This window comes from Zonotrichia albicollis, chromosome 5 (genome assembly GCF_047830755.1).
Source record: "Zonotrichia albicollis isolate bZonAlb1 chromosome 5, bZonAlb1.hap1, whole genome shotgun sequence".
NCBI lineage: Eukaryota > Metazoa > Chordata > Aves > Passeriformes > Passerellidae > Zonotrichia > Zonotrichia albicollis.
In genome coordinates, this window is record NC_133823.1 from 11,811,889 (window position 1) to 11,833,103 (window position 21,215).

The following is a 21,215-nucleotide window of genomic DNA, read 5'->3' on the forward strand; positions in this document are numbered from 1 at the left end:
AGGGGAAGAATCTTTAGAAAAATAACCTGAAGGCATTCTAAAAATGCAGCAAAATGTCTTTAAGCCAAATATTTATTATTCTACCCTCTCTAGAGTGTAAACTAATGAGTTATTGCAAGAATCTGTTAGGTGAGATCAGTCTGGCCAATTAATTTCAGTGAACTGGGTCCCTTTCAAACACACATCATGGTCACTAGAAAACCTGCTAAAAATAGTTTGTTTTGGGAGAATCGGGATATTTACATTAGAGAGAGAGAAAAAAGAGAGCAAAATGGAAATGGAGGTGGTGATAAAACCCAGAAAGTGTCAAGTGAAGGGCAGCAAACCTGGTTTTGAGTGCTTGCACCTTGGTACAGTCTTATGACAGAAAACTCCAGGTTTGTTTTCATTTAAATTCTTTTATTGACTCATGTGATGAATAGAGTTCAAGTTATTCTGAAACTTTCATGGCGACCACATCAAGGAAGTTTCACTCCATTTACATGTGGAAGAAACCACACATTACAACTGAGTTGTTTTCTTGCTTTCCACAGACCATAGATTTTGGGAGCTTGCCAACAGTATTGCTGCATTTAATAAGTAAAATCAGAAACACTGGGCAAACCTCCAGAATTTCATGTTTTGCTTGAGTTCTCTTTATTTGTGGTCTTTCTTTCTTCCTTAATAATCTGGCTGGGGTGATAGTATAATAATTTTCAGACAGAACAGTAAAATACATAGTAGTAGACAAAGAAAGAGTGACTCTAACAGCCTGTAAGCACTGTACATATTAAAGTAGCTGTAAAGGCTGTGCATTTTGTGTGAGGGCCACAGCATGCTCTGATGGCTTTACTTATCTTGATTGGTGCCTCTGTGTTCATTCACCTTGAACTGAATCTGTAGATTTGTTCCAGACAGTTTCTTTTATCTGTCAGCTGACTGAGAGAGTTTGCGTCTAGAATTTGAAAATTAAATGAACATATGATATTTATATTGTGATTGTGTGATATAAATATATAATATTTACCAATCAGCAGGCAGGCTGGTGTGTAACCTTCTAGGCTTTTTCTAAAGATTCTTCCTTGTGTCCCCTTCCAGCACTTGGTGGCCTCAAGTCCTTGGTGGTACAGCTCCTCCTTGTTCCCCATTGCTAAATTGCCCTTATAGATACTGATGCTTTTTCTTAAAGCTTCTACTCTGGAGCCATTTAGGGCAGTTGTTACATGCTTCTGATGTGATTTCAGTGGGATGGAGGGCAGTTGAGAGGATTTAGAAGAGAAGGGGGTGTATGAACAAGAGTTTCTGTCAAGAGGTTAAGTCAGGGTAAGCTGAATGGGAAGATCATGATTTTCTCCTTTCTCTTTTTAGTAGGTAACTTCCCATTTAGCTTAATCTGACATAGTTTTCTGACTTACCTAGGAAATAAAGGCACTCATGTACAGACCATAGTTTATTTTCCTTCTATGGACTATACCTAAGAGATACAGGGAAAAAAAATCGCATTTGATGGTTAAACAGTGTTCATGAATTTGGATATTAAACCTCAGAATATTTTGAGTAATGTTGTTAATAACCCCTTTGGAGTTTTCATCATCTGATCCTAGTAAGCCATTCCTGTTTGGGGCAGAACCTGCAGGAGGGTTTGCAGTCTGTAAAGAAACAGGGTATTGCTTTTGTAATCAGCCCTGCTGATATTGGTCACAATAAAAAGTATCAGAAAACTGTACTTCTGACCCATTTATAAAATGATGATTCCATGATCATGATTCTGTCTCTGTCTGGCAGATGGAAACTTCAATAGGACACTAGAAATGCTTGCAAGTGTCTGTCATGGTCAAGCACTGGGTCAGGATGCCTGTTTGGAAAACAGACTTCTGTTCTGTGCAGAAAAATGGCTCTGTTTTGTTCTAGATGCTATGCAGATGCTTGCTAACATTCAAAGAAATTTTAGATCTTACTTGATGGCATAAAAATGTGTCACTTGGTCTAGCATTTCTGCAGATAACAGCTGTGATTCTGTACCTTCTCCTCCTCTGCCAAGTGTGGGGAATCATTCAAGAATGATAAATCACATTTTCAGCTTCTAACAAAATACTCTTGATCCATCTGCTTGGTTTTTATGTGGTTGGATTGTATTGAAAGCAGTTTGGACATGAGGCTAGCATGTGTCTATTTCTGAGATGTTATCTTGTCCTCTGCCACAGCTCCTGCAATCACACATCTGGAGAGGATGCCTGAATCGCTTGAGAATCTGTGTGATGTTGTTGATCCCTCACCAATGTCTGTAAAATTACGGACTTTGCTTAAAGGTTTCATTCCTTCATCCGCTGACTGCTGTAACTGTTTAAGTATGCACATCAAAAGAATAAGCAATGCAGTTAATACTAATTTAAGACTGTCTTTTCAATGACAGTTCCCAAGGATGGTCTCAAAAGCCAAGCTGCATTTGAAGAAATGAGGGCAAATTACATTAAAGAACTAAAGAAGATGGTAACTAAATGTCCAAGTAACTCTGGGCAAAGCTGGCAGAGATTCTACCAACTGACTAAACTTCTTGACTCCATGCATGATGTAAGTATAACTCCTCAGGGAGTGCAGAAAAGTTAAGCAAAATTCTCTCCTTTAAGGTAAAAAAATGGTCTTTAATTGTGTTAACTGACAGGGACACAAGAAACAGCCATATTCTTTTTAAAGGGACATCTGAGAGAAGTTGTTAGATGAACTTAAGAAGTTAAAATAAGAAAGTAGAAGTCATAAAGGTGAAAGGTTCAGGGTTAGTGTGTTACACATCCAACGTGCCTGACGTGCCGATAAACACAGAATTCATTTACTGATCTTTTACAGCTGGGTTTGTAATCATGATGACTTTAAAAGATGCACTGAGTCCTTGAAACCATCCTGGGTGTTTGAAGCTTTATTTGAACTTTTCAAGTGGAAGATTCCTTGTTGGGTTATTTCTGCCACCCTGCCTTATTCCAGCACAAGGTGTTTTACATGTCTCAGGTGTGAGAGGTGATGAATGACACAAGAAACTAAAGGTTTGGTCTCAAAGCACCTGGGCTGCTGATCCTCTGCCCAGAGTGATAGAGTGCTTGTGGTAGGTGTGGTAGATTCCAGAGGGGGTGTCCATAATGTTGAGCTGTTTAGCTGGGAGCTATCTGGTTCTAGCCAGTGTAAATGGTAAGTGCAATGGTAAGCTCTGCAGCAGCAGGGCTGTATCTCCTTTAACTTGCTCTGAGGGAGCCTGCAGCCTCTACAGAGGAAACAAGTGACTCAAGCTGAGGGTTTTCCTGGTGCCCCCTGAGATTTCCCTGGGGACCAGCCCATTGGGCCAGCAAGGCTGGCACCCATCCTCTCCAAAGCCGTGCCATGGAGCAGCAAGTGATGGGAGACTCCTGGGGACAGTGAGAGTGACCTTTAGCTGTGTTTGGGTACATGAGACGAGGGCTCCCAGCATGCTCAACACCCTCCCAGTGAAATCTGGCAAACTGCAGCAACAGAGAAAACTGCCTTCCTCCATCCTGGCTGGGATGGGGTTAGGGAAGGATCTTTGCTGCATGAAGAAGCTACAGCACTTGCTTTCAGAGCCTGCATACAAGGCTCTGCACATCTTTGCACATCTTTGTGCTCGACTTAAATTTCATTTTGCAGAGATGGTACAGTATGGTGCACTTCAGGTCATATCGGTGTAAGAGCCTCAGGTCTGTTTACAGAATGTACATATGGAGTTATTTTTCAAATATTGTTCTGTTGTTCATTAAAACATTGCAAACCTTAGTGGGAGGCAGGGGGAGTATTATTAGTACTGCAGCAATAGCTCATTCTTCAGAGATCAGGTTTCACTTGCTCAGTGCCAGCAAAGGAAGTTGTAGTGTTTTAATGGAAAAAAAAAAAAAGGATGGGTGATAAAATCATTTGCAAGAATTCACATCTGAACCTCGAGGCAGCATAACAACTCCCTGCATTTATGGAGTTTTCCAATCCTCCTCAGGATAGGCAGTGTCTGATTTGTTGCTGAAATTGGAGTGTTTGTGTGGTTAAGGTGACTGGATGACAGGCTCGTGCTTACTGAGAGCGCTCCCATGTCCTACAGACATTTTCCAAAACACAGCATTAACCATTGGGAGCTGAACTAACCAGAGGAAGCAGGCTGCTCTTGCATTTTATTTAATTTTTAATTAAGCTATTTTTACATTACTTTTGTTTTAATAGTCAAAGGACTTTTTAAAGAAAGTCCCATTGTCAGCAGTCTCTGTTAGAAAGGCCAGTTGTCTCCACAACAGTGCTTCCTTTCAGAGATGATTCTGGAGACTTGTTCAACAAGGGCACTTGTTTATTTTTTCTCTTTAAAACAGTTTTTTTTTTTTTTTTGCTTTTTGGTTTTTGAAATCCATCAGAATAAATTTGGACTGGTGATAATATTAATGAGAAGTGAGAATTAATATTCTCTTCCCACTGCCTGTTAGTGCAGAATTTCTCTGTTCAAACGATGTGAATGCAAATTTTCTGCTCCGTTCCTTAGTCTAGGAGGAATGCTTCCTCAGCTGTCACCTATGTATTTTTAACTTATTCCATTATAATTTCAGAGGGTCAGAATATATTTAGTGCTGGGCAGTCTAACAGGAGCTGAGGCTCCATGTTTACATGCTGCTGTAGTCTCAGCATTGGCATTTTCAGTGCAAACCTGAAGGGGCTGGTGCACAATCCATGCTGGTTTAGCCCTCCTGCTCATCCAGCTTGTCCATCTGAGCAGAGCAGCATCTCATCACTCATGAAATTCACTTTACCTGAGTGTGGGGGCAAGCAATAAAGAACCCTGCTCCTTTGCACCTCCAGACTTGCTTTCATCAACCTCATTTATAAAGACATCTGTCTGAGGAATATATGAAATACAGTGTGTGGAAATATCAAATTACAGTATGCTTGGCTTATATAATATGAGGAAGAAAAAGAAAACCCAAACAAGATGGTTTAAATTGCTCAGTATGCTAAATCATTCATCCACACAGCGAACATATGTGCAGGTAGAAAAGTGCCAAGCTGAGGAAATAAGAAATTTTCAAGAAGGCCAGGCAGGCACTTAAGTATTGAAAACGTCAGCAACTTTATTTAATGATCCATAAAGCCTCAAAGCACCTTAAAAATGAGAGATGGAAACCCATCCCGGGCAGACAAGATGAAGAGGGTTTTGTGCATGTGCACACCTGTGCTGGGCTCTGGAGCCTGCCTGCCACTCTCTGTCTGCGTGGTGCCGTGGGGAAGCCGTGGGTTAGTGGTGAACATGGCAGTGCTGGGATAACAGCTGGACTCAGTGATCTCAGAGATCTTTTCCAAACTTAATGATCCTATGATCCTGTATTTCCTTCTTGTAGAGATTGTATTTCTCTTATTTTGGGTGGCTCATGTTTATCATGTCCTGAAGAACCACAGTGTAGCAAGGACAGCGTCCCTCTCTACCTAGACTCCAAAAGTTTTGGTCTTGTGCCTGTGAATGGCCGTGGGCATTTCAGGGAGAGATGCACATGCAGCACTTGGATGGAGGTGAAGTGCCTGACAAACACCCTCAGGAACATTAGAAACAGATGTCCTGCACATGGTATCAAAAACTTCATCTGGATCCTCCTCGGCATCTCCTGTTGGCTTTGGCAGGAAGGGCTGTATCTTGCATGGCAGGCCTCGTTTCATATAGGCACTGTGTAGTGTATGGTTAGGCAGTTTGCAGAACAAAAGCTGAATTTGGTTTCAATCTGGCTGATACTAAACAGGCTTTGAGTGAAGAGGGCTTTTGTTTTGATGCCATGACATTAAACCCTAATGTGAACCTTCCCCTTGGCAAGGCAGCGCCCTGCGCTGTCATTTGCTTGTTGACATTTTCTGCCAAACAAAAATAAATTCTTTAAGGCTCATGCTGCTGAATAATTAATTTTTTATGGTTCCTGAAGGGAATACTTTATAGCTGAGGTGGATCTTTCCATAGGCTGAGAGCGCCAGGATTTCACTCGCTGAAAGAGCTGACAGTGGGAATAAGGGCACGGATCCTCCCGGGGTGGGCTGCACGGGATGCTGTGCTGGATGCAGATGTGCCTCTGCAGGTTCCTAATCCCACAGATACAAAGCTGCAGATGAGCCCCTCAGCTATCACCAACACCTTTGGGTACACTTATTTCTGCTACTGATGTGCCCAAGTTGTGTCCCACAGATGATGAGCAGTTTGGAGCCTCGTTCCGGTCCCAGTGCCTGAATTCTCTGGGTGAGCATTTTCTCTCTTTAGTGAGAGGATAGATCCAGCCTCTACTCCCAGAGCAGCAGCCATGTGGGAGTGTGCCAGGTGTGTGTTGTGGCAGCTAATATGCATCTGTCAAGTGAGAAATTGATTCCCAGCTCCCTAATGTAGACAGAAGCTACTCTGAGTTGTCTTGCTCAGTTTGTGATGGTCGGATCCCTCTTCCTTCACATTTGTTGGTGTTTGTTGGGGAAGAACCCCGCTACTGTTGAAGAGCAAGGGCCACTTGGCTCAAAGTTTGTGCTGGCCAAAGTATGAGGGTGTTTCATTGCTGTGTGATGCTGTGGGTGCATCCTCCAGGCACAGAACACGAGTTGAACTCAGGCTCTTCTGTGGCACGTCCAGGTGTCAGGTGCTGCAGTTTGGGTGTGCACGTGGTTATAAAGGAAACGTGAAAAAATGAGAGCAGTTCCTCAGACAGATAAATGCGTCAGCCCAGGCAGAACCAGGGTCCGTGTTTGCTCTGCCAGGTACTGTTAGTGCCTAATCCATACCATCCTGGTATTTTATCCACCTTTTACTCCTTTCTAGCATGAGGCAAATTCTCTGCATAGGTATAACCAGAGGCTTTATCCCTTGGTCTTCCCTTGTACTCCCTGTGATGCTGGAAGGCTTTACAAGGCTTTACTCTTGGGTCAGAGTTCAGGATTTCCTAGGCAGCTAAGAACTGGCCACTGTGGGTAACCAAAGGACATATGGATCTCCAAGAATCAGCCTGTAAGCCATCCCAGAGGGAATAACTTCCTTCCTGAGCCCTTGGAGTAATAATTATTTTACATCATGGGATTTTCATAGTACTGGGAGTAAAAACAAGTATAGTGGTAATGGAATAATCAAGACCTGCTTTCTTAGCCTTCCTGGTTGTTGGAGCAGGAGTTTTGTATCCACAGCATCAAGTGGAAAAAGCAGGAAGGGACAGTAGTCCTAAATTCACCGAGGGCTCTGCTGGGTGAGGAAGGAGCTAGGTGAGCAGAAACCCATTCCTAAAAGGGACAGAAACAGCCAATTTGGAGTGCCGCCTTTTTTTTTTTTTTTTTTTTTTTTTTTTAATATAGGAGAACATTGAAGTTTCTGACAGTAATAGCTGTAGCTAATAATAGGAAGAAATTATTCAGCATTGTGTTGTTACCCTACTGCTGTCTTAATTGCTATCTCAGTAGGCTTAATCACAGAGATGCTCCTGATAGAGAAGTGACTGAGGGCTTTCATACCACACTCAGAGATTCTGAGAGAATTTGGAGAAAAAGAAGCACAGAAATGTGCACCCTTGCAAATCCAATGTTCTTACCATTTGTGGAAATGCACAGGCATCATGGTGAGATTTCCAAACTAAAATAAATTCTTTTTGCTGTAAAAATGGGGGCAAGTGCTCAAAGGTCACTTTAACTGTATTAACTTCAGGGACTTCATTAAAGGATTCATTTTTTTTAATTATGAAGAACAGTATGCATGAAAAAGTCCATTTTATACACACCCCACCCTAATAACAGAAAATTACATTTGATTAATACTCCTATTTCTCAGAGGTGCTCAATACAGCATGCAAATGCAAAAATTGATTAGGTAAGAATATCAGAATTGCTAAGACTGCTGTAGCCCTGGAAATGTTTGAAGCGTAGCGCACTGCAGGGGTAGTGATGAGAGAATTGGGAATTGTTTTAGTTGTGGCCTTAACTGCACTGCCAAGCTGTAAGTCTTCAGAAGTGTGCTTCAGTAGCTGAAATAATTGAGATTGTAGAAGCCAGGATGTTTCTAGTCACCATTGTACTGCTTGTGCAAACAGCAGAGCTTTCACTCTCACTGCTAAATTGGAGTTGTCTGTCACACTGCTGGAGTGGGGGAGCTCCCAGCTTTTCCACCAGCTTTTCCAGTATAAACCACTAGAAGTGGAGGGTAGGAGTGGTCAGCTAAAGTGTAGTCAGGAGTTCTGAGAGCGCAGGGATTTTACAAGGCTTTAAAGAACAACCAGGAGTATATTTGATCTAGGAAATTAATAAGGCACATTCAGAGGTGCTGGATAGCTCGTGTTACCTTGCTTGTCACCTGTGGTGACAGTCACTGCAAAGACAGAGCTTGTGTGTTCCAAGAGAAAAAAACTTTTTGATATCCTTACTGAAGAGGGAAATTCTCTTTTAAAGCAGAAGACCATCTAAATTATTTACCTGTTACAAATCAAAACTCCATCAGATAAATGTTGTTTGGGATGCAGAAGCAAGGACTTACATTTCAAAATGAACATTGCCTGTGGGACTTGAGTTTTTCATCCTTTCAGTGCATCCACATGCCAAGGCTGCTGAGCTGGCAGGGGACTGGTGCTTTTGAAAATGCAGGGGAGCACACCTGCAGAAAATAGCCTGCTCATGGCTCAGCTCTTAGCTGTCTGAAATTAGCACAGTGTTTACATTTTCGTACTTCTGAGCTGGCTTTCAATTCTGCCACATTTTTCCTCTTTATTTTAAATTAATGCTTTCCCAGTCCCAAGAAGCCATGCAGCATTCAAGGCTGGAGTTAAAAAGATGCTGACTGCAATCCCGTGGTCCTGGTGACACGTGGGGTCACAGGTGTGACACACGTGCTTCCCTGTCCTCCCTTTTTCTTTAGGTGGATGATTGTTGTGATGTGTGTTAAAGCTGATAGCTTAAGAAAGTGGAACAAAACTTTTAGCAGACTAAATAGGGATAGAAAATACATTATCCTTCAACCCAAGTATGACATGAGGGGAGGGTTCTAGGGATTTTCTTTTAAACTGTTGTACAAACTTAAGCATTCTCCTCTGTGGTGAGATGCTTAGTGTGCTGTGCTGTGATTGTATCCATGATCACATGCTGGTTTTCACCCACTAGACTGCTGACTTTTTTACAGAATAGAGTAAATTATGCTTCCTTCATTAGTGTTATTTTTCATTTTCCCTGTCTGCATATTCACCAGACATGTACTTGGTACTACTAAAAGCTTGCAAAGAAGCCAGAATTAGTAGTTTCTAGGTAGGATTTCCTGTGACCTGTCTCACTGAATCCAGAGGCTTCACACAGACGTGATGAGGTAGGAATTCAAGCTGCACAGAAGGCAGTGGGACAGAGGTGATCCCAACCCCCTCTCACATTCAGTGATGTGAACAAAGTTTAGGAAAAGGAGCACATTCACAGGGTCATTGTCAAGGCTTACTTTGCTTAGGGCTGGTGTTTGATGCCAGAGGCAGGGAGGAGGGAGTGCCAATCACACCAAGACACAGTTTCCTTCACTTTGGTTTTGTGCTGTTTAGAGTATTTTTGGGACAGGAGATATGCAGTAACAACCTCCTCCTCATGGGTAAAGTGAAACATTGAACATCAGCATTTTTTCCTTGAAAACCAGATTATGTCTATGCTACTTATTTAGCATGCATCTGTTTAATTAATTAGTGTTGCTTCGTGACATGCCAGATCATCAGCAGTGACCTAAGCCCCAGCAAGCAGACTCATGTGGGGCTCAATAGCAGCGAGTCATGTGTTTGAGTGATCTCAGCACTTCTCTGAGCTGTTCATAAACTGCTTACATGTTTGCAAGAGCAGCTGTCAAAGTCCTAAAACTGAGCAATAAAGTATGGTGCTTCAGGATGGAAATGCTGCTGCCCATATTTTTTTGTTCATTTCCTTTTCTGCCTTCCAGAAGTCCACCTTTATTTGCTCTATCTTTAACAGGGGCTTTATGGCAAAGTGCAATTCTGCATGGTAAGAATTGAAATGACAAACTTATGTTTGATAAACTACACAAGCAGAAGTGTTTCAAGTCCTCTGCAAGGACATGAAGCGCCACAATTAATTTAACACTTAGATTTTTAAATAGCAGAGACTCTTTCCTTCAATCACACAACTGTGTGTGTACTGCAGTGGAAGTTCACTCACTGAAACCTGGATGTGCTTCATTCCTTCACATGTCTTAAAGCTTGGGGAGGTCCAACATACTGTAAGGCTTTAGGAGATGCATTTAGGTCACAGCCACCAAAAAGCTGTAGATTGTGTCTCTGCAAAACCTGAAATGCCACCGTGTCATGCAGCAGTTGTGTTGTTGAGCTGCAAACATCAGCTGCTCTGGCAGTTGTAGGCTGTGGGCCCTGGAGAATGCATTGAAGTTAACTAAATAATCTGATTTAATGAATGTGTATCCAGCTGAAGCTGAGAGATAAAATAGTTTATGGCTGATTTTTTCCCCCTGGGCAGAAACCTTTATTTCTGTAGACCTGGAGTTTTCGTGGTGGCCAGTTGCTGTTAGTGAAAGGAAAAGTGCAGCTAGGCTGAAAAATCAAATCTGTGGTCTCTTGGGTTTCCCTAGTTTGCTGATTTTTAATGAGAAGTAGCCCTTTGGCATTTGGGTTCTTTTGTTTGCTTTATAACCCCTGTAAATGGACTGTCAGGTCAGAGTAAGATGGTATTTGTTGGAAATAATCAATTATAAGTAAGCTGGTGTTGTGTGCAAAAATACCAGTGTTTTTCCTAAAAAGTGTTTCTTTCTGTATTTCAGCTTGTTAGTGACTTATTGGAATTCTGCTTCTACACCTTCCGAGAGTCTCAGGCACTGAAAGTAGAGTTTCCAGCCATGCTGGTGGAAATCATCAGTGACCAGCTACCAAAGGTGGAATCTGGGAATGCCAAGCCCCTGTACTTTCACAGGAAGTGATAGAAAATGTCTTAAATGGAAGAACTTTGCCTTAAGTTTCCCTGTGTTATTCCACACCCATGAAGGACCCAAGAAACCATATTTTAAACATGCTCTTTACACTTGTTCAGCAGTCTCTGAATAGTCTAAAATCATACGAAGGGTTTGGGGGAATGGAAAGCAGTTGACTCGGATTTGGCAAGACCTAGATGTTTGGAAATTACCCCATAACCCTAAAACACTTAGAAAATGTTCCTGTTCCTCTGGATGAAAAGCCATATCTAGTCAATAACTCTTTGATTTTGATATTTTAACAGATGGAGTTTTAAATATGCCATGTAGTTTCTGGTATTGTTTGCTTGTTTTAAAAGGGTTCGAGAACTAATGAGAACTTTTTAAAGCTTACCCTTGGTTTGCACATAAAACGTAAAGTCAATATGGGGCATTAATATTCTTTTCTTGTAGAAAAAAAAAAAAAAAAAAAAACCAAAAAAAATTACAAACAAAAGCTATATATATACACACACATATATACACAAACACAAACCCTAACGTGTAAAGTAATAACAACATTTGGTGTGGAATACTGTTATCCCCACCTGTGGCATTTGTTATCCCATGTTATCCCATCATAGATGATATACACTGTGTTAAGTGTCCATTTACTATTTAATTCAAAAGGATAAGATGTGAAAAACAAATGCCCTGGTATCAATTTATAGTATCTATTGTGCTGGCTTTACAAATAATTTTTTGCAGTCTTTTGCTGTACTGTACATTGCTGTATGTATAAATTGTGAAGGACCTGAAATAAGGTGTAAGGAACTTTTGTAAATGAGACAAAAAAATCTTTAATGGTTAATAGGATGAACGGGAAAGTATTTTTGAAAGAACTCTATTTTGCTGGAGACTATTTAAGTACTATCTTTGTCTAAACAAACAAGGTAATTTTTTTGTAAAGTGAAATGTTCTGCATGCATAATGAACCGTTTACAGTGTATTTAAGAAAGGGAAAGCTGTGCCTTTTTTAGCATCATATCTAATTTACCATCCTACAGTATCTGTTGTAAATAACCATGCTTAACCTTTTCAGTTGTGTTTTAAGCCTTTCTATTTCTCTCTCTATTTTCCTCCGCTTTTGTCTCTCTTGCAAGCATATGTGACTTGAGCACATCTTAGAACTCCTGCTTCATATATCTGTAGGAAACTACACATTTTTGTGTTTGCCACTTTACCAAGGTTTCATTTAACAAGACAAATTATGGTCTCTCTCCAAAGCTTTTGCCAGCTTAATGATCTAGTGAGTTCTTGCCCTCTATTCCCTTTCTCTCTCAGGGGAACAGGGGCAAGCAACACGTTGAATGATTTTTCTTTTTTTACTAAGGTTTCCCAGATTGTTTGGTTTTGGTTTTGTTTTTTTTCCTTTGAATACTGGATCTATAAAACATCTTAAAAGGTCAGATTATTATTTCAGATGGGGGAGATTGATCTCTGGTTATGCTGAAGGGAACATGCAGATCATTACAGTAAGTATATCAAGGAGATTTGTACTGGTGAGAGGGATGGTGAGGGATGATAAGGGCAGATAAGCTGAGTAGAATTTTTAGTGATAAACTAAAAGTGTCTGTAATTTTGTAAGCATTTTTGTAATAATCGGGATACATCCAAGAAGACAAATGTTCACACTACAAGTTCAACTCAGTTGGTCTGATTTTGTCTCAAAAATGTTTTCTCTAGAATAAGACTGCAAAGAAGAGAATTTTTGAGGTGATTTTCACTATTTCACAATTTATAAGCAACTACAAGATTTTGGAGTAGAATAGAGGACAGGTGAACTTTTCTGAGGCTCAACTGTTGCTACCATATGCTCATGTTTAAATAGAATAGTTTTTCAGAGTCCTAATCTGTAGTGTTCTCTCTGGGTGCCACTGGTATTTTTGAGCTATAGTGTGTCCCTTGGCCGGTTGGAATGTAGCATTTCTTGTCAATGGTGGTCAAATTAAGAATTCTACACCCTTTCTGAACTCAAATTTGGAGGTGCACTGTGGTGCACTGAAGACAGTCAACGCTACTTGTCTTTTTAAATGACACCTGCCTTATGCAATGGGTAATCTGTAAAGACTGTATTCAGAGAGGTTTTTTATATATAAATATATACATACATATATTATTTGCATTTTGGAAGTCTAATTCATAGGCAGATCTTTAAATACTGACCTGCACAGCAATATGAAAGCCAAACTTCCAATGTGAGATATACAGCATGCAGACTGGTTGTTCACAGTAAAGACACAGTCATACATCCATCTATTAATTTAGGGTTTTTTTTAAAGTCTAAAATAGAAGATTTCAAAGCCAGGTTCTGGGTGAATACAGTCTGCAGCAGCTTTTTATATTAACAAAGTTACTGCCTCCTTTTCTGTCTCAGAGTAACTTTGCTTGACTAAAATAGCAAAGCCATATTCTACACTTCACTGTTAAATGCCTGTCCCAGTCCAAATTGTTGTCTGTTTGCTCCTATTTTTGTACCTTATTACTTTTAATCTTGGTTTGGTACAATTCATAATTCACAGAAACTTCATATAATTAAACACACTAAATTAGTTTTAAAAAGCAATTTATATCTTTATGCAAAAACGTATGTCTGTCTTTGCAAACAACTGTAAGCAGATTATAATAAATCCTTTACTTTAATCACCTGTTGTTTATGAAACCATTCATTGATTATTATTTTTTTGCTAGACATCATTGAAGTAATAGATACAATTGGATATAGATGTTGTAAGAGGCAGTATTCTCTTATCAAGGACACTTAAGCAGAATAGCCATCACTTTTTTTATCTAAACCTGTGTACAGAAAAAAGAAAAAGAAACCACAAAACCCAGCCCTAGTTTTTAGCTACCGGGAAGTTCTTTTGAATTTGTTTAGAATGAAATAGGCATTTGTCTCCTGCAAAATACAAGACAAACTATAACAGCTTTTAGAAAGTGGGCTTTTGTTCATCGAGCTAAATTATTTTGTTGTAAGAAGGAACAGGGATATGCAGCAAGAGCATTGTATACACAGTTAAAATGTAAAATAGTGTAATGTACTGCAGTGGGTATTTCAGGAATACTACACATCGTGCCACTGAGCAGTTGCACGGAGTAAAATAGAAAAGACTAAAGTTTGCAATATCAAAATCTTATTAAAAAGATACTTTACAATCAATCATGCAAAAAGCTAATTCACAGGGTGGTGTTTTTCACTGACTTGTTTAAACATTTATGAAATTAAAAAATTCTACAGTTAATGCACTTTTAATTGTTTATTAAAGATTTGACTTTTTTTAGAGCAATGTTTTCAGCTGGAGGTCAATGACTTGATAAGACAGACAGCAGTTCTGAGGCCAGGAAGCTCAGAGGAATGTTTAAGAATTCTTGGAGTTTAAATAGATTCCTGGATGAAAAAAGCAGCCAGCAGTATGGTGTAAACAGTAAAATCTATGCATAATGATGCATTTATAATTAGGGGTTTGCTTCTGTATGTTTAAAGCTTTTTAAATAAATAGAAAATATTGTTTGGTCTTTATGTTAATGTCTGCAAGTACCTATTTTTCTTTTTTTTTCCCTTTTTTTATACAAATTGTACAAATATACATGAATTAAACTGGTTTGATTGCAAGTATTTCTTGCATTTTAATCTCAGCTTGCTGCTGGTGCAGTGATATCCCTAGAGGCAAGCCTTCTGCTCGTGCAGGAACAGTACAGGACCAAAGAGTGGGTTGGGTTGGAAGGGACCTTAAAGATCATCCAGTTCCAACCTCCAGCCTTGGGCAGGGACACTTTCCACTAGACCAGGTGCCCAGAGCCCCATTTCACCTGGACATGAACACTTCAACATAAAGTAACCTGCGATGCCCTGCAGCATCTCTCTCCAGCCAGGGGAGTGGTGGTTCCAGCAATCCCTGCCAGCCCCAGGTGTCGTGGCTGCGGGCAGGAGCAGCTCCTCAGGCTGCAGGACAGGGAATGCCCAACATGAGCAGGGTGGTTCACTGCTCCTGCCTCCCTGGGCTTGGCAAACCTGTGCTGATACTGCTCCTGGCATCCCACTGGAAGAAACAAACCCTCAGTGGCCAGACCAGTCTGGGCTCCAGCTTTTGTTAACCTCCTGCTGCTCTTCCCAGTGACCAAAGTTAGTGAATCCCTCTTGCCCTGAGAGAAATTCTATTTTATATACATAAGGTCTCCCAATTGACCCTGCCTTCTCAGGGTCAGACCTTCTCCAGTTGTAGTTACAGTAAGATAGCAGGAGTTTTATTGCCCCTTCTAACTATCTTATTTTGTTCTGGACACTCTCTCAGCAATTCACCACCAAGTTCTGCACAAAGCCTGGTCTGTGGTGTAAAAACACCATTTCATTGCATTTTGGTCTTTTAATAACAAAGTTGCATGAACTTTTTTATTGCCAAAAAATCCCTGCACCTGCTTTCTCTTTGCTGAATTGACAGAAGGAAAGAATAGTAGGGGATCAGCAGTGTTAAGAAAAATTTCCCATATGCTTACAAGCAGATGCATCTGTCATTTGCTGTTCTAGAAATAAGACGATGCTATCACTACTTAAAACCATAATAAAACTTGTAACCTGACCTCAAGCTGGGGCACTCAGGTATCTGCAGAGACTGGGAGTTCATGAGGAGTACAATATTACTAAGAAAGGAGTGGAAAAAATGCTCTTTCCTGTCACAGATTGTGCTTGGTAAACCATGCCCTGCCATAAGGTTTTTGAGGTGTTCTTACTTTAATTGTAGATGTTGACAGGGTGAAGTTTGTTTGGGACTTACCTGTGGCTACTGCAAGGACAGATGAGGGCAGACTGTTGGACTCTGATGTAGAAAACAATGTCCAAGGCACATTCAGCTGAAGAGGTGAAACTCCAGTGAAGACTTTCAGTGAAACCCAGTTTAGCACTGGTGCATTTACAGCCTACACAGGCCCTCTGTCAGCAACTTTTCTCCTTAAACTGCAAACCAGGTAAGAATTGTGAAATGGGTTAAGAGAACAAGGAACAGCATTAAGGAAGGCAAGTTTCTGCCCAAATCTCTTCTGTGACACAATTAGAGGCTTGGGTAGCAAAAGCTGCAAGCAGTGTAGCAGCTGTATTTTCATTACAGGACAGGTAAATCACCTAATGAGATTTTTCTTTCACTCATAAAAGATGGCATCAGAAGGAAACCTGCCATGAAGATCAGCTGGGACAACACTTAACCCTCAGCAGTTTGAAAACCCCCGGGTTTTCCACCCAGCAGAGTGGAAGTGCTGCTGGCCAAGGCACAGCACTGCACCCTGGCCAGTGACTTACAGCCTATAAATTTCTGCTGAGCCCAGCTGGGCAGGAGTCTCAGCTTGGCCATTAATTATTCAGCAAACACATCCAACCTTCATCCCCAGCCTGAGGGATTCAATCTCTGGCCCCACAGTCATGGCAAGGCCAAAGCTATTTTGCATAAAAAGCTTTTTTTGTTTGTTTTTTTTTCCTGATTTACACTACTTTTCAGCCCATGTCATGCATTCACTATCAGCAGCTTCAGCTTTTGAAAACTGACAAGTCTGTGGCCTTGCCCACAGTAACCAGCACAGAGCAAGGGCAGGGAACCCAACCCAAGGATTAACTCCTCTGTGCCCCCAGCTGTGACAGGAGAGCAGTTCCATGAAAGAGGACATGCCATGCCCATGGAGAATGACCATCCTGCTGCCAGGCCAAGAGAAGGATCCTGCAACCAGCTTGAGCCAGATGGGACTCCCTGTCCTCCTTCCTGTCACAACAGCACATCACTGCACTCCTCCAAAATCTACCAAGCCATGGTAGATGGCTACCAGACAAGAGGCATGCCCTGAAGGCCACCTTCAGGAAAGCAAGCAATCTCAAAAGCCTGACTTCCTTTGTATTTCATTTTTTCATCTCCACTTCCAAGCAGTCAGTACCGAGGGCATCGTTCACAGCTCTGCTCAGAGCGAGGATGAAGAACGAGCTTGGCCATGGCTACTGGGCTGTGCAAGTCTGTACTTGGCACTGGTGTAACTGGGCTGATGTGGAAACCCATCTGGTGGGTAGCAGTTCCCACAAGTGAATTCCTCAGAGGCACTGTGGTTAGCCTGGAAGCCAGATCTGATCTGGCTCAGCTCACACCACTGCCTTCAGACAACGGCTGGGACGTGAGAAAGTCTGGATTTAGTGTTACCTCTGCTCAGTGTATCACTTCTCAGGAGAAAAGTTTTCTTCTTGTTTGGGTTCTGCATAGCTCCAGGAGTAATAGGAGTCTCAAAACATCTCACCTGAAGGTAAAAGAGGCTCACAGGACTGGATGGAAGAGACACTAAGACTCTTATTCCTTCTCTTTATATCTGCCTTTTTAAACAACCTCAGTTATAAGGAAAAAAAGCCCCACCACACAGAGCTAGAGCTGAGCAGCACATTGAGAATTCTGGAGGACAGCAGCCAGAACAAGATCAAACATGCACTGCAGGTTTTAAAACAACAACAAAACAAATGGAAGCAACTTCCAAAGCTTGAAAGCTCCAAGTTATCAGAGCTTCACCATCTGACAAGCCAGCATACCTAGCTGCCACACCTGCAAGGCTAACACCAAAGATTTATATTCTCCCTCTCCTTTCAACATTTTCTACCAAGTGGTAGCCATGAAAACTGAGTTTGGCACACAAACACCATCCTCCCTCCAGAATGAATCTTTAAGGCCACAGATGAGTTGATAGAGCTGTGGGCCAGGCAACAGGAGACCCAGCCAGGAGGGAGCTTTGCCATGTGAATGAATGTGAGCACAGAAACCTGCAGGCTGTTGCTGCAAGTACTGGTGCAGCTATTTCCTTAGCACTGAATCAAGGAGCAAATCAGTCAGAAGTCATTTTCAGTGCCTGGGTCACTTAGCCAAGACAAGAACTGCCTGAAAGCTTTGGAGCAGGGAGTCATTGCTCCAACACCAGGAGAATTCTCCAAATGAAACTTCTCCAAGCAATGAGGGTCAGTGCTGGAGAGCTGTACTGGCTTGGCCCACAATTGCTCCATCTGGAAGTGATTTGTGCATACTCCAGTGGTCTGTGCAGCCCAGGCAAAGGAACAAATTCATGGCATGGAGTTAAATCCTTGGGGGGAAAAAGCCATCCCAACCCCAAGGCAGCATTAACCATTAACTGTTTACTAATCTCATTTGTTAGGAAAACTTGCAAGCTAAGTAGAGCTGCAGTAAATGACTCAAAATCTACAGAGTCCAGTTTAACAAATAAGTGAGCCTGTATTAGCATGCCATCCTGTCACACTTTCCTGCATCCTCTCTATTGTCTTTCTTGAAGGAGAGAAAAATAGAGAAATTAATGATAAACTGCATGTAACTTTTTTAAAGTTCTACCAATTTTGAGCCATCAATAAGACCTTGCAGTGGACAATTACAGGGAAGGAAGACAGGCAAGGTGAACAAGCAGCTAAAGCAGACAACATATGAAATGCTGGAATTCTCCAGTATGCAAAAGCACCATAGCCAAAGATTCTCTTTTCCCTTTTGGCTTGAACTTCCAGAGTTGCCTATTTTGTGTGAGGAAAGCTCCCCATCCCTTCTGGAGCCTGCTTGAGGCTGACTGCACAGAGCTGCCAATAATTATTTCATGCCACAACTTCCAGAACCAGAGCAAAATACTCTGCAACATAGGAATGACAAGTCAAATAACAAATAACATTTTATTTCATTTACAGTGATGTTTTTGAGTAGCAAAGGAACCATGACATATAGGAACCTGTAATAAAAGTTCATGTGTCTTATCTTTATAAAATAAATGAAATCATACACACAACATAAACGAATGTGCTCTTTGAAGACATTTGAAAAATGTCATGTCTTGATAACTATTATTTTTACTTACTGATGTCTGTTCTGCACTGGCTATTCCACTCTGAAATATAATTTAATTGTCAGCATGATAGCTTTTTTTATCCATCAGTATATTCCAAACCTAAAATGATCATAGAATCACAGAATGGACTGGGTAGGGAGGGACCTTAAAGACCATTTATTTCCAATCCCCTGCCATGGGCAGGGACACCTTCCACTAGACCAGGTTGCTCAGAGCCCCATCCAGCCTGTCCTTGAGCACTTCCAGGGATGGGGCAGCCACAGCTGCTCTGGGCAGCCTGTGCCAGGGCCTCAGCACCCTCACATGCTGTTAAAAATGGTGGCCATCAAAGCATCATCTCCAGGACACTAAGTTGAGTCACAGATCAACCAAATACTTGACTTCAAAAGCTATTTATCTTGCACACAAACATACTACTACTGCTTTTTAGAACTGAAAAAACAAGCCCCCTATTAAAAAATCAACTTATCCCTCCATCCCTCTTTCTTGCCTCCCCTCCCCCCCGATTCCAACCCTCAAAGAATCATTTTTTTCTAATTCATATTTGGCAACACTTAATGTCTTTATACAGATAAAATCTTCAATCCATAGTCCAGCTCTTCACTGATTAAAAGCAGTCACAAAAGTAGAGACAAGTGACTAGAACAAAAATCCATGGATACCATGTACACCTTCTTGGCGTTCAATGCACAAAGCTATAAAAACTGAACATAATTTTGTGGAATAAGTCCTCTTTTGCCATCTAACGTGCCTTCTAGCCATCCTGGCTCTCTGGAAAATTGCACTGCAAAAGAAAAGGAGAGAAAATTACTAAAATTACTGCATCTTTTTATGTTTGAATTAGTACTTTTCAGCTTTAGCTCCATGACACCAGGCAAAGCATCCACAAAAACGTCCCTTCATCTGCAATCACCAGTTTAAGAATCTGGCTAGGAAAGATAAAGAGGATTATTAACTTGACTTAAATATAATGTACTTCTGCAAAGCCTACATGGTGAAATAGCTTTTAGGTGCAGGAGACTTCATTAAGGAAATTGTTAATGGAGCTCAGGACAGATTTATAAAATAGAAAAATTTGTGCCTTAGGGGAAAAGTCTGAATTCATATCAAACAGTGGAAAACACTTTCAGTAGGTGGGGCAAAACAAGAGCAAGAACCTGTCTTGAGGAGAAGTGATGAATCTGGAAGATCAGAACCACAGAAGCACAGCCCAGGACCTTACTTGGCATGAAAAGTAAGCACAGAAAGGATTGTAGAGGAAATGGAAATGATCCAGATGTCACTCCAAATACCATCTCTTCAGAATAGAGCTGCTATTAGAAGTGACCCGTCGACAAAATCTGAATCATTCTTCTGATTAAATCCTCTCTCTGAAATTCAAATACATAGTGCAATTCACAAAACACAAAGCAAAGGCTTGCAAGCTCCTTGTGCCATCCTAAGTGTTTACCACTGTGAATCCCAAAGTTCATGCAAGAGTGTCCGTGAATATAAAATAAGAAATATTTCAGCTTGGACTCTCAATGCCCCAGAAGTTCCTCTGTGAGCAAGAGAACTAATGAAAGCTGACTTCCTGAATATATATATTGACCATATTTGACAGGAAGTTAAAAAAGAAGCATAAGCCTCCTTTCTTTGGAAAACAGACTAGAAAGGCCTCAAATTCCCCTCTGAGGTGTCTTTTAAGGATACAATACAGATACCTATTTACCTATGTAACTGCAAAATCCCACACTTTAGCAACCTACAGCACTCTCTCCCGTCCTAATTTATCCTCACAGTGCTTCTGAGACAGACAGTATTTAGGGAAGACATCAGACAAATGCTGAAACGTGCTGCCAGCCATGTCAGTGCTTTATTTAAAACACATTAACACATTGGGAAATGTGATATTTGTAGCCTTCTACATATCAGGGAAATAACAGTTGAGAGAGAGCAACATGTTAAGTCTCACTTCGAAAAGCATTGTAAGGCTCTTAATTTGAGGACTTAAAATCATACTTTTCCTGTTTTTTTTCCTTGTGTCCTATTATTGTTAGACAGCTGTGCACAGAAACCACACTTTAGGCAACAGCTATAACTCCAAAGAACCCAGAAAACGAAACTGCTTTCAAATGATACTGATAGTTTAGATTCAGCATGAAATGCTGGGCTTATCTCTGTAATAAATGTGTTCAGCAAAAGGATTCCACAGGAAAAACGTGCATAGACAATTACCTTTGAGGATCTGTGCTCACACAGTAACTTACATTACTATTAGTAATTAGCAGGCCCTCCTCTCCCTTTGTCCTTTTTGTTCCACAATTACAGAGTACACAGGCATTTGAAACTGCATGGCTGACACCAGCACAAACCTCCCTCCAGAAGCTGTAATTCTGCATTTCCAGCAAGTGCACCAGCAGCCAAACCCTTCCCT

General features: G+C 41.1%; 2 protein-coding genes across 9 annotated transcripts in view; one reads left to right on the top strand and one right to left on the bottom strand.

Annotated features, from left to right (window-relative positions):
* Positions 1–11,413, top strand: part of NR3C2 (nuclear receptor subfamily 3 group C member 2) — a 187,203-nt gene extending 175,790 nt beyond the window's left edge. For all 8 annotated transcript variants that reach the window (XM_074540778.1, XM_074540782.1, XM_074540780.1 and 5 more), the window contains exons 8-9: positions 2,393–2,550; positions 10,763–11,413. In XM_074540778.1, coding sequence (XP_074396879.1) covers positions 2,393–2,550; positions 10,763–10,918 — 314 coding nt within the window. In that variant the 3' untranslated portion in view covers positions 10,919–11,413. The remainder of the gene's footprint in view (positions 1–2,392; positions 2,551–10,762) is intronic.
* A 1,386-nt stretch (positions 11,414–12,799) lies between these two features.
* Positions 12,800–21,215, bottom strand: part of ARHGAP10 (Rho GTPase activating protein 10) — a 144,326-nt gene continuing 135,910 nt past the window's right edge. The window contains exon 23 of the mRNA XM_005485312.4: positions 12,800–19,583. Within this exon, the coding sequence (XP_005485369.2) occupies positions 19,495–19,583 (89 nt within the window). The 3' untranslated portion in view covers positions 12,800–19,494. The remainder of the gene's footprint in view (positions 19,584–21,215) is intronic.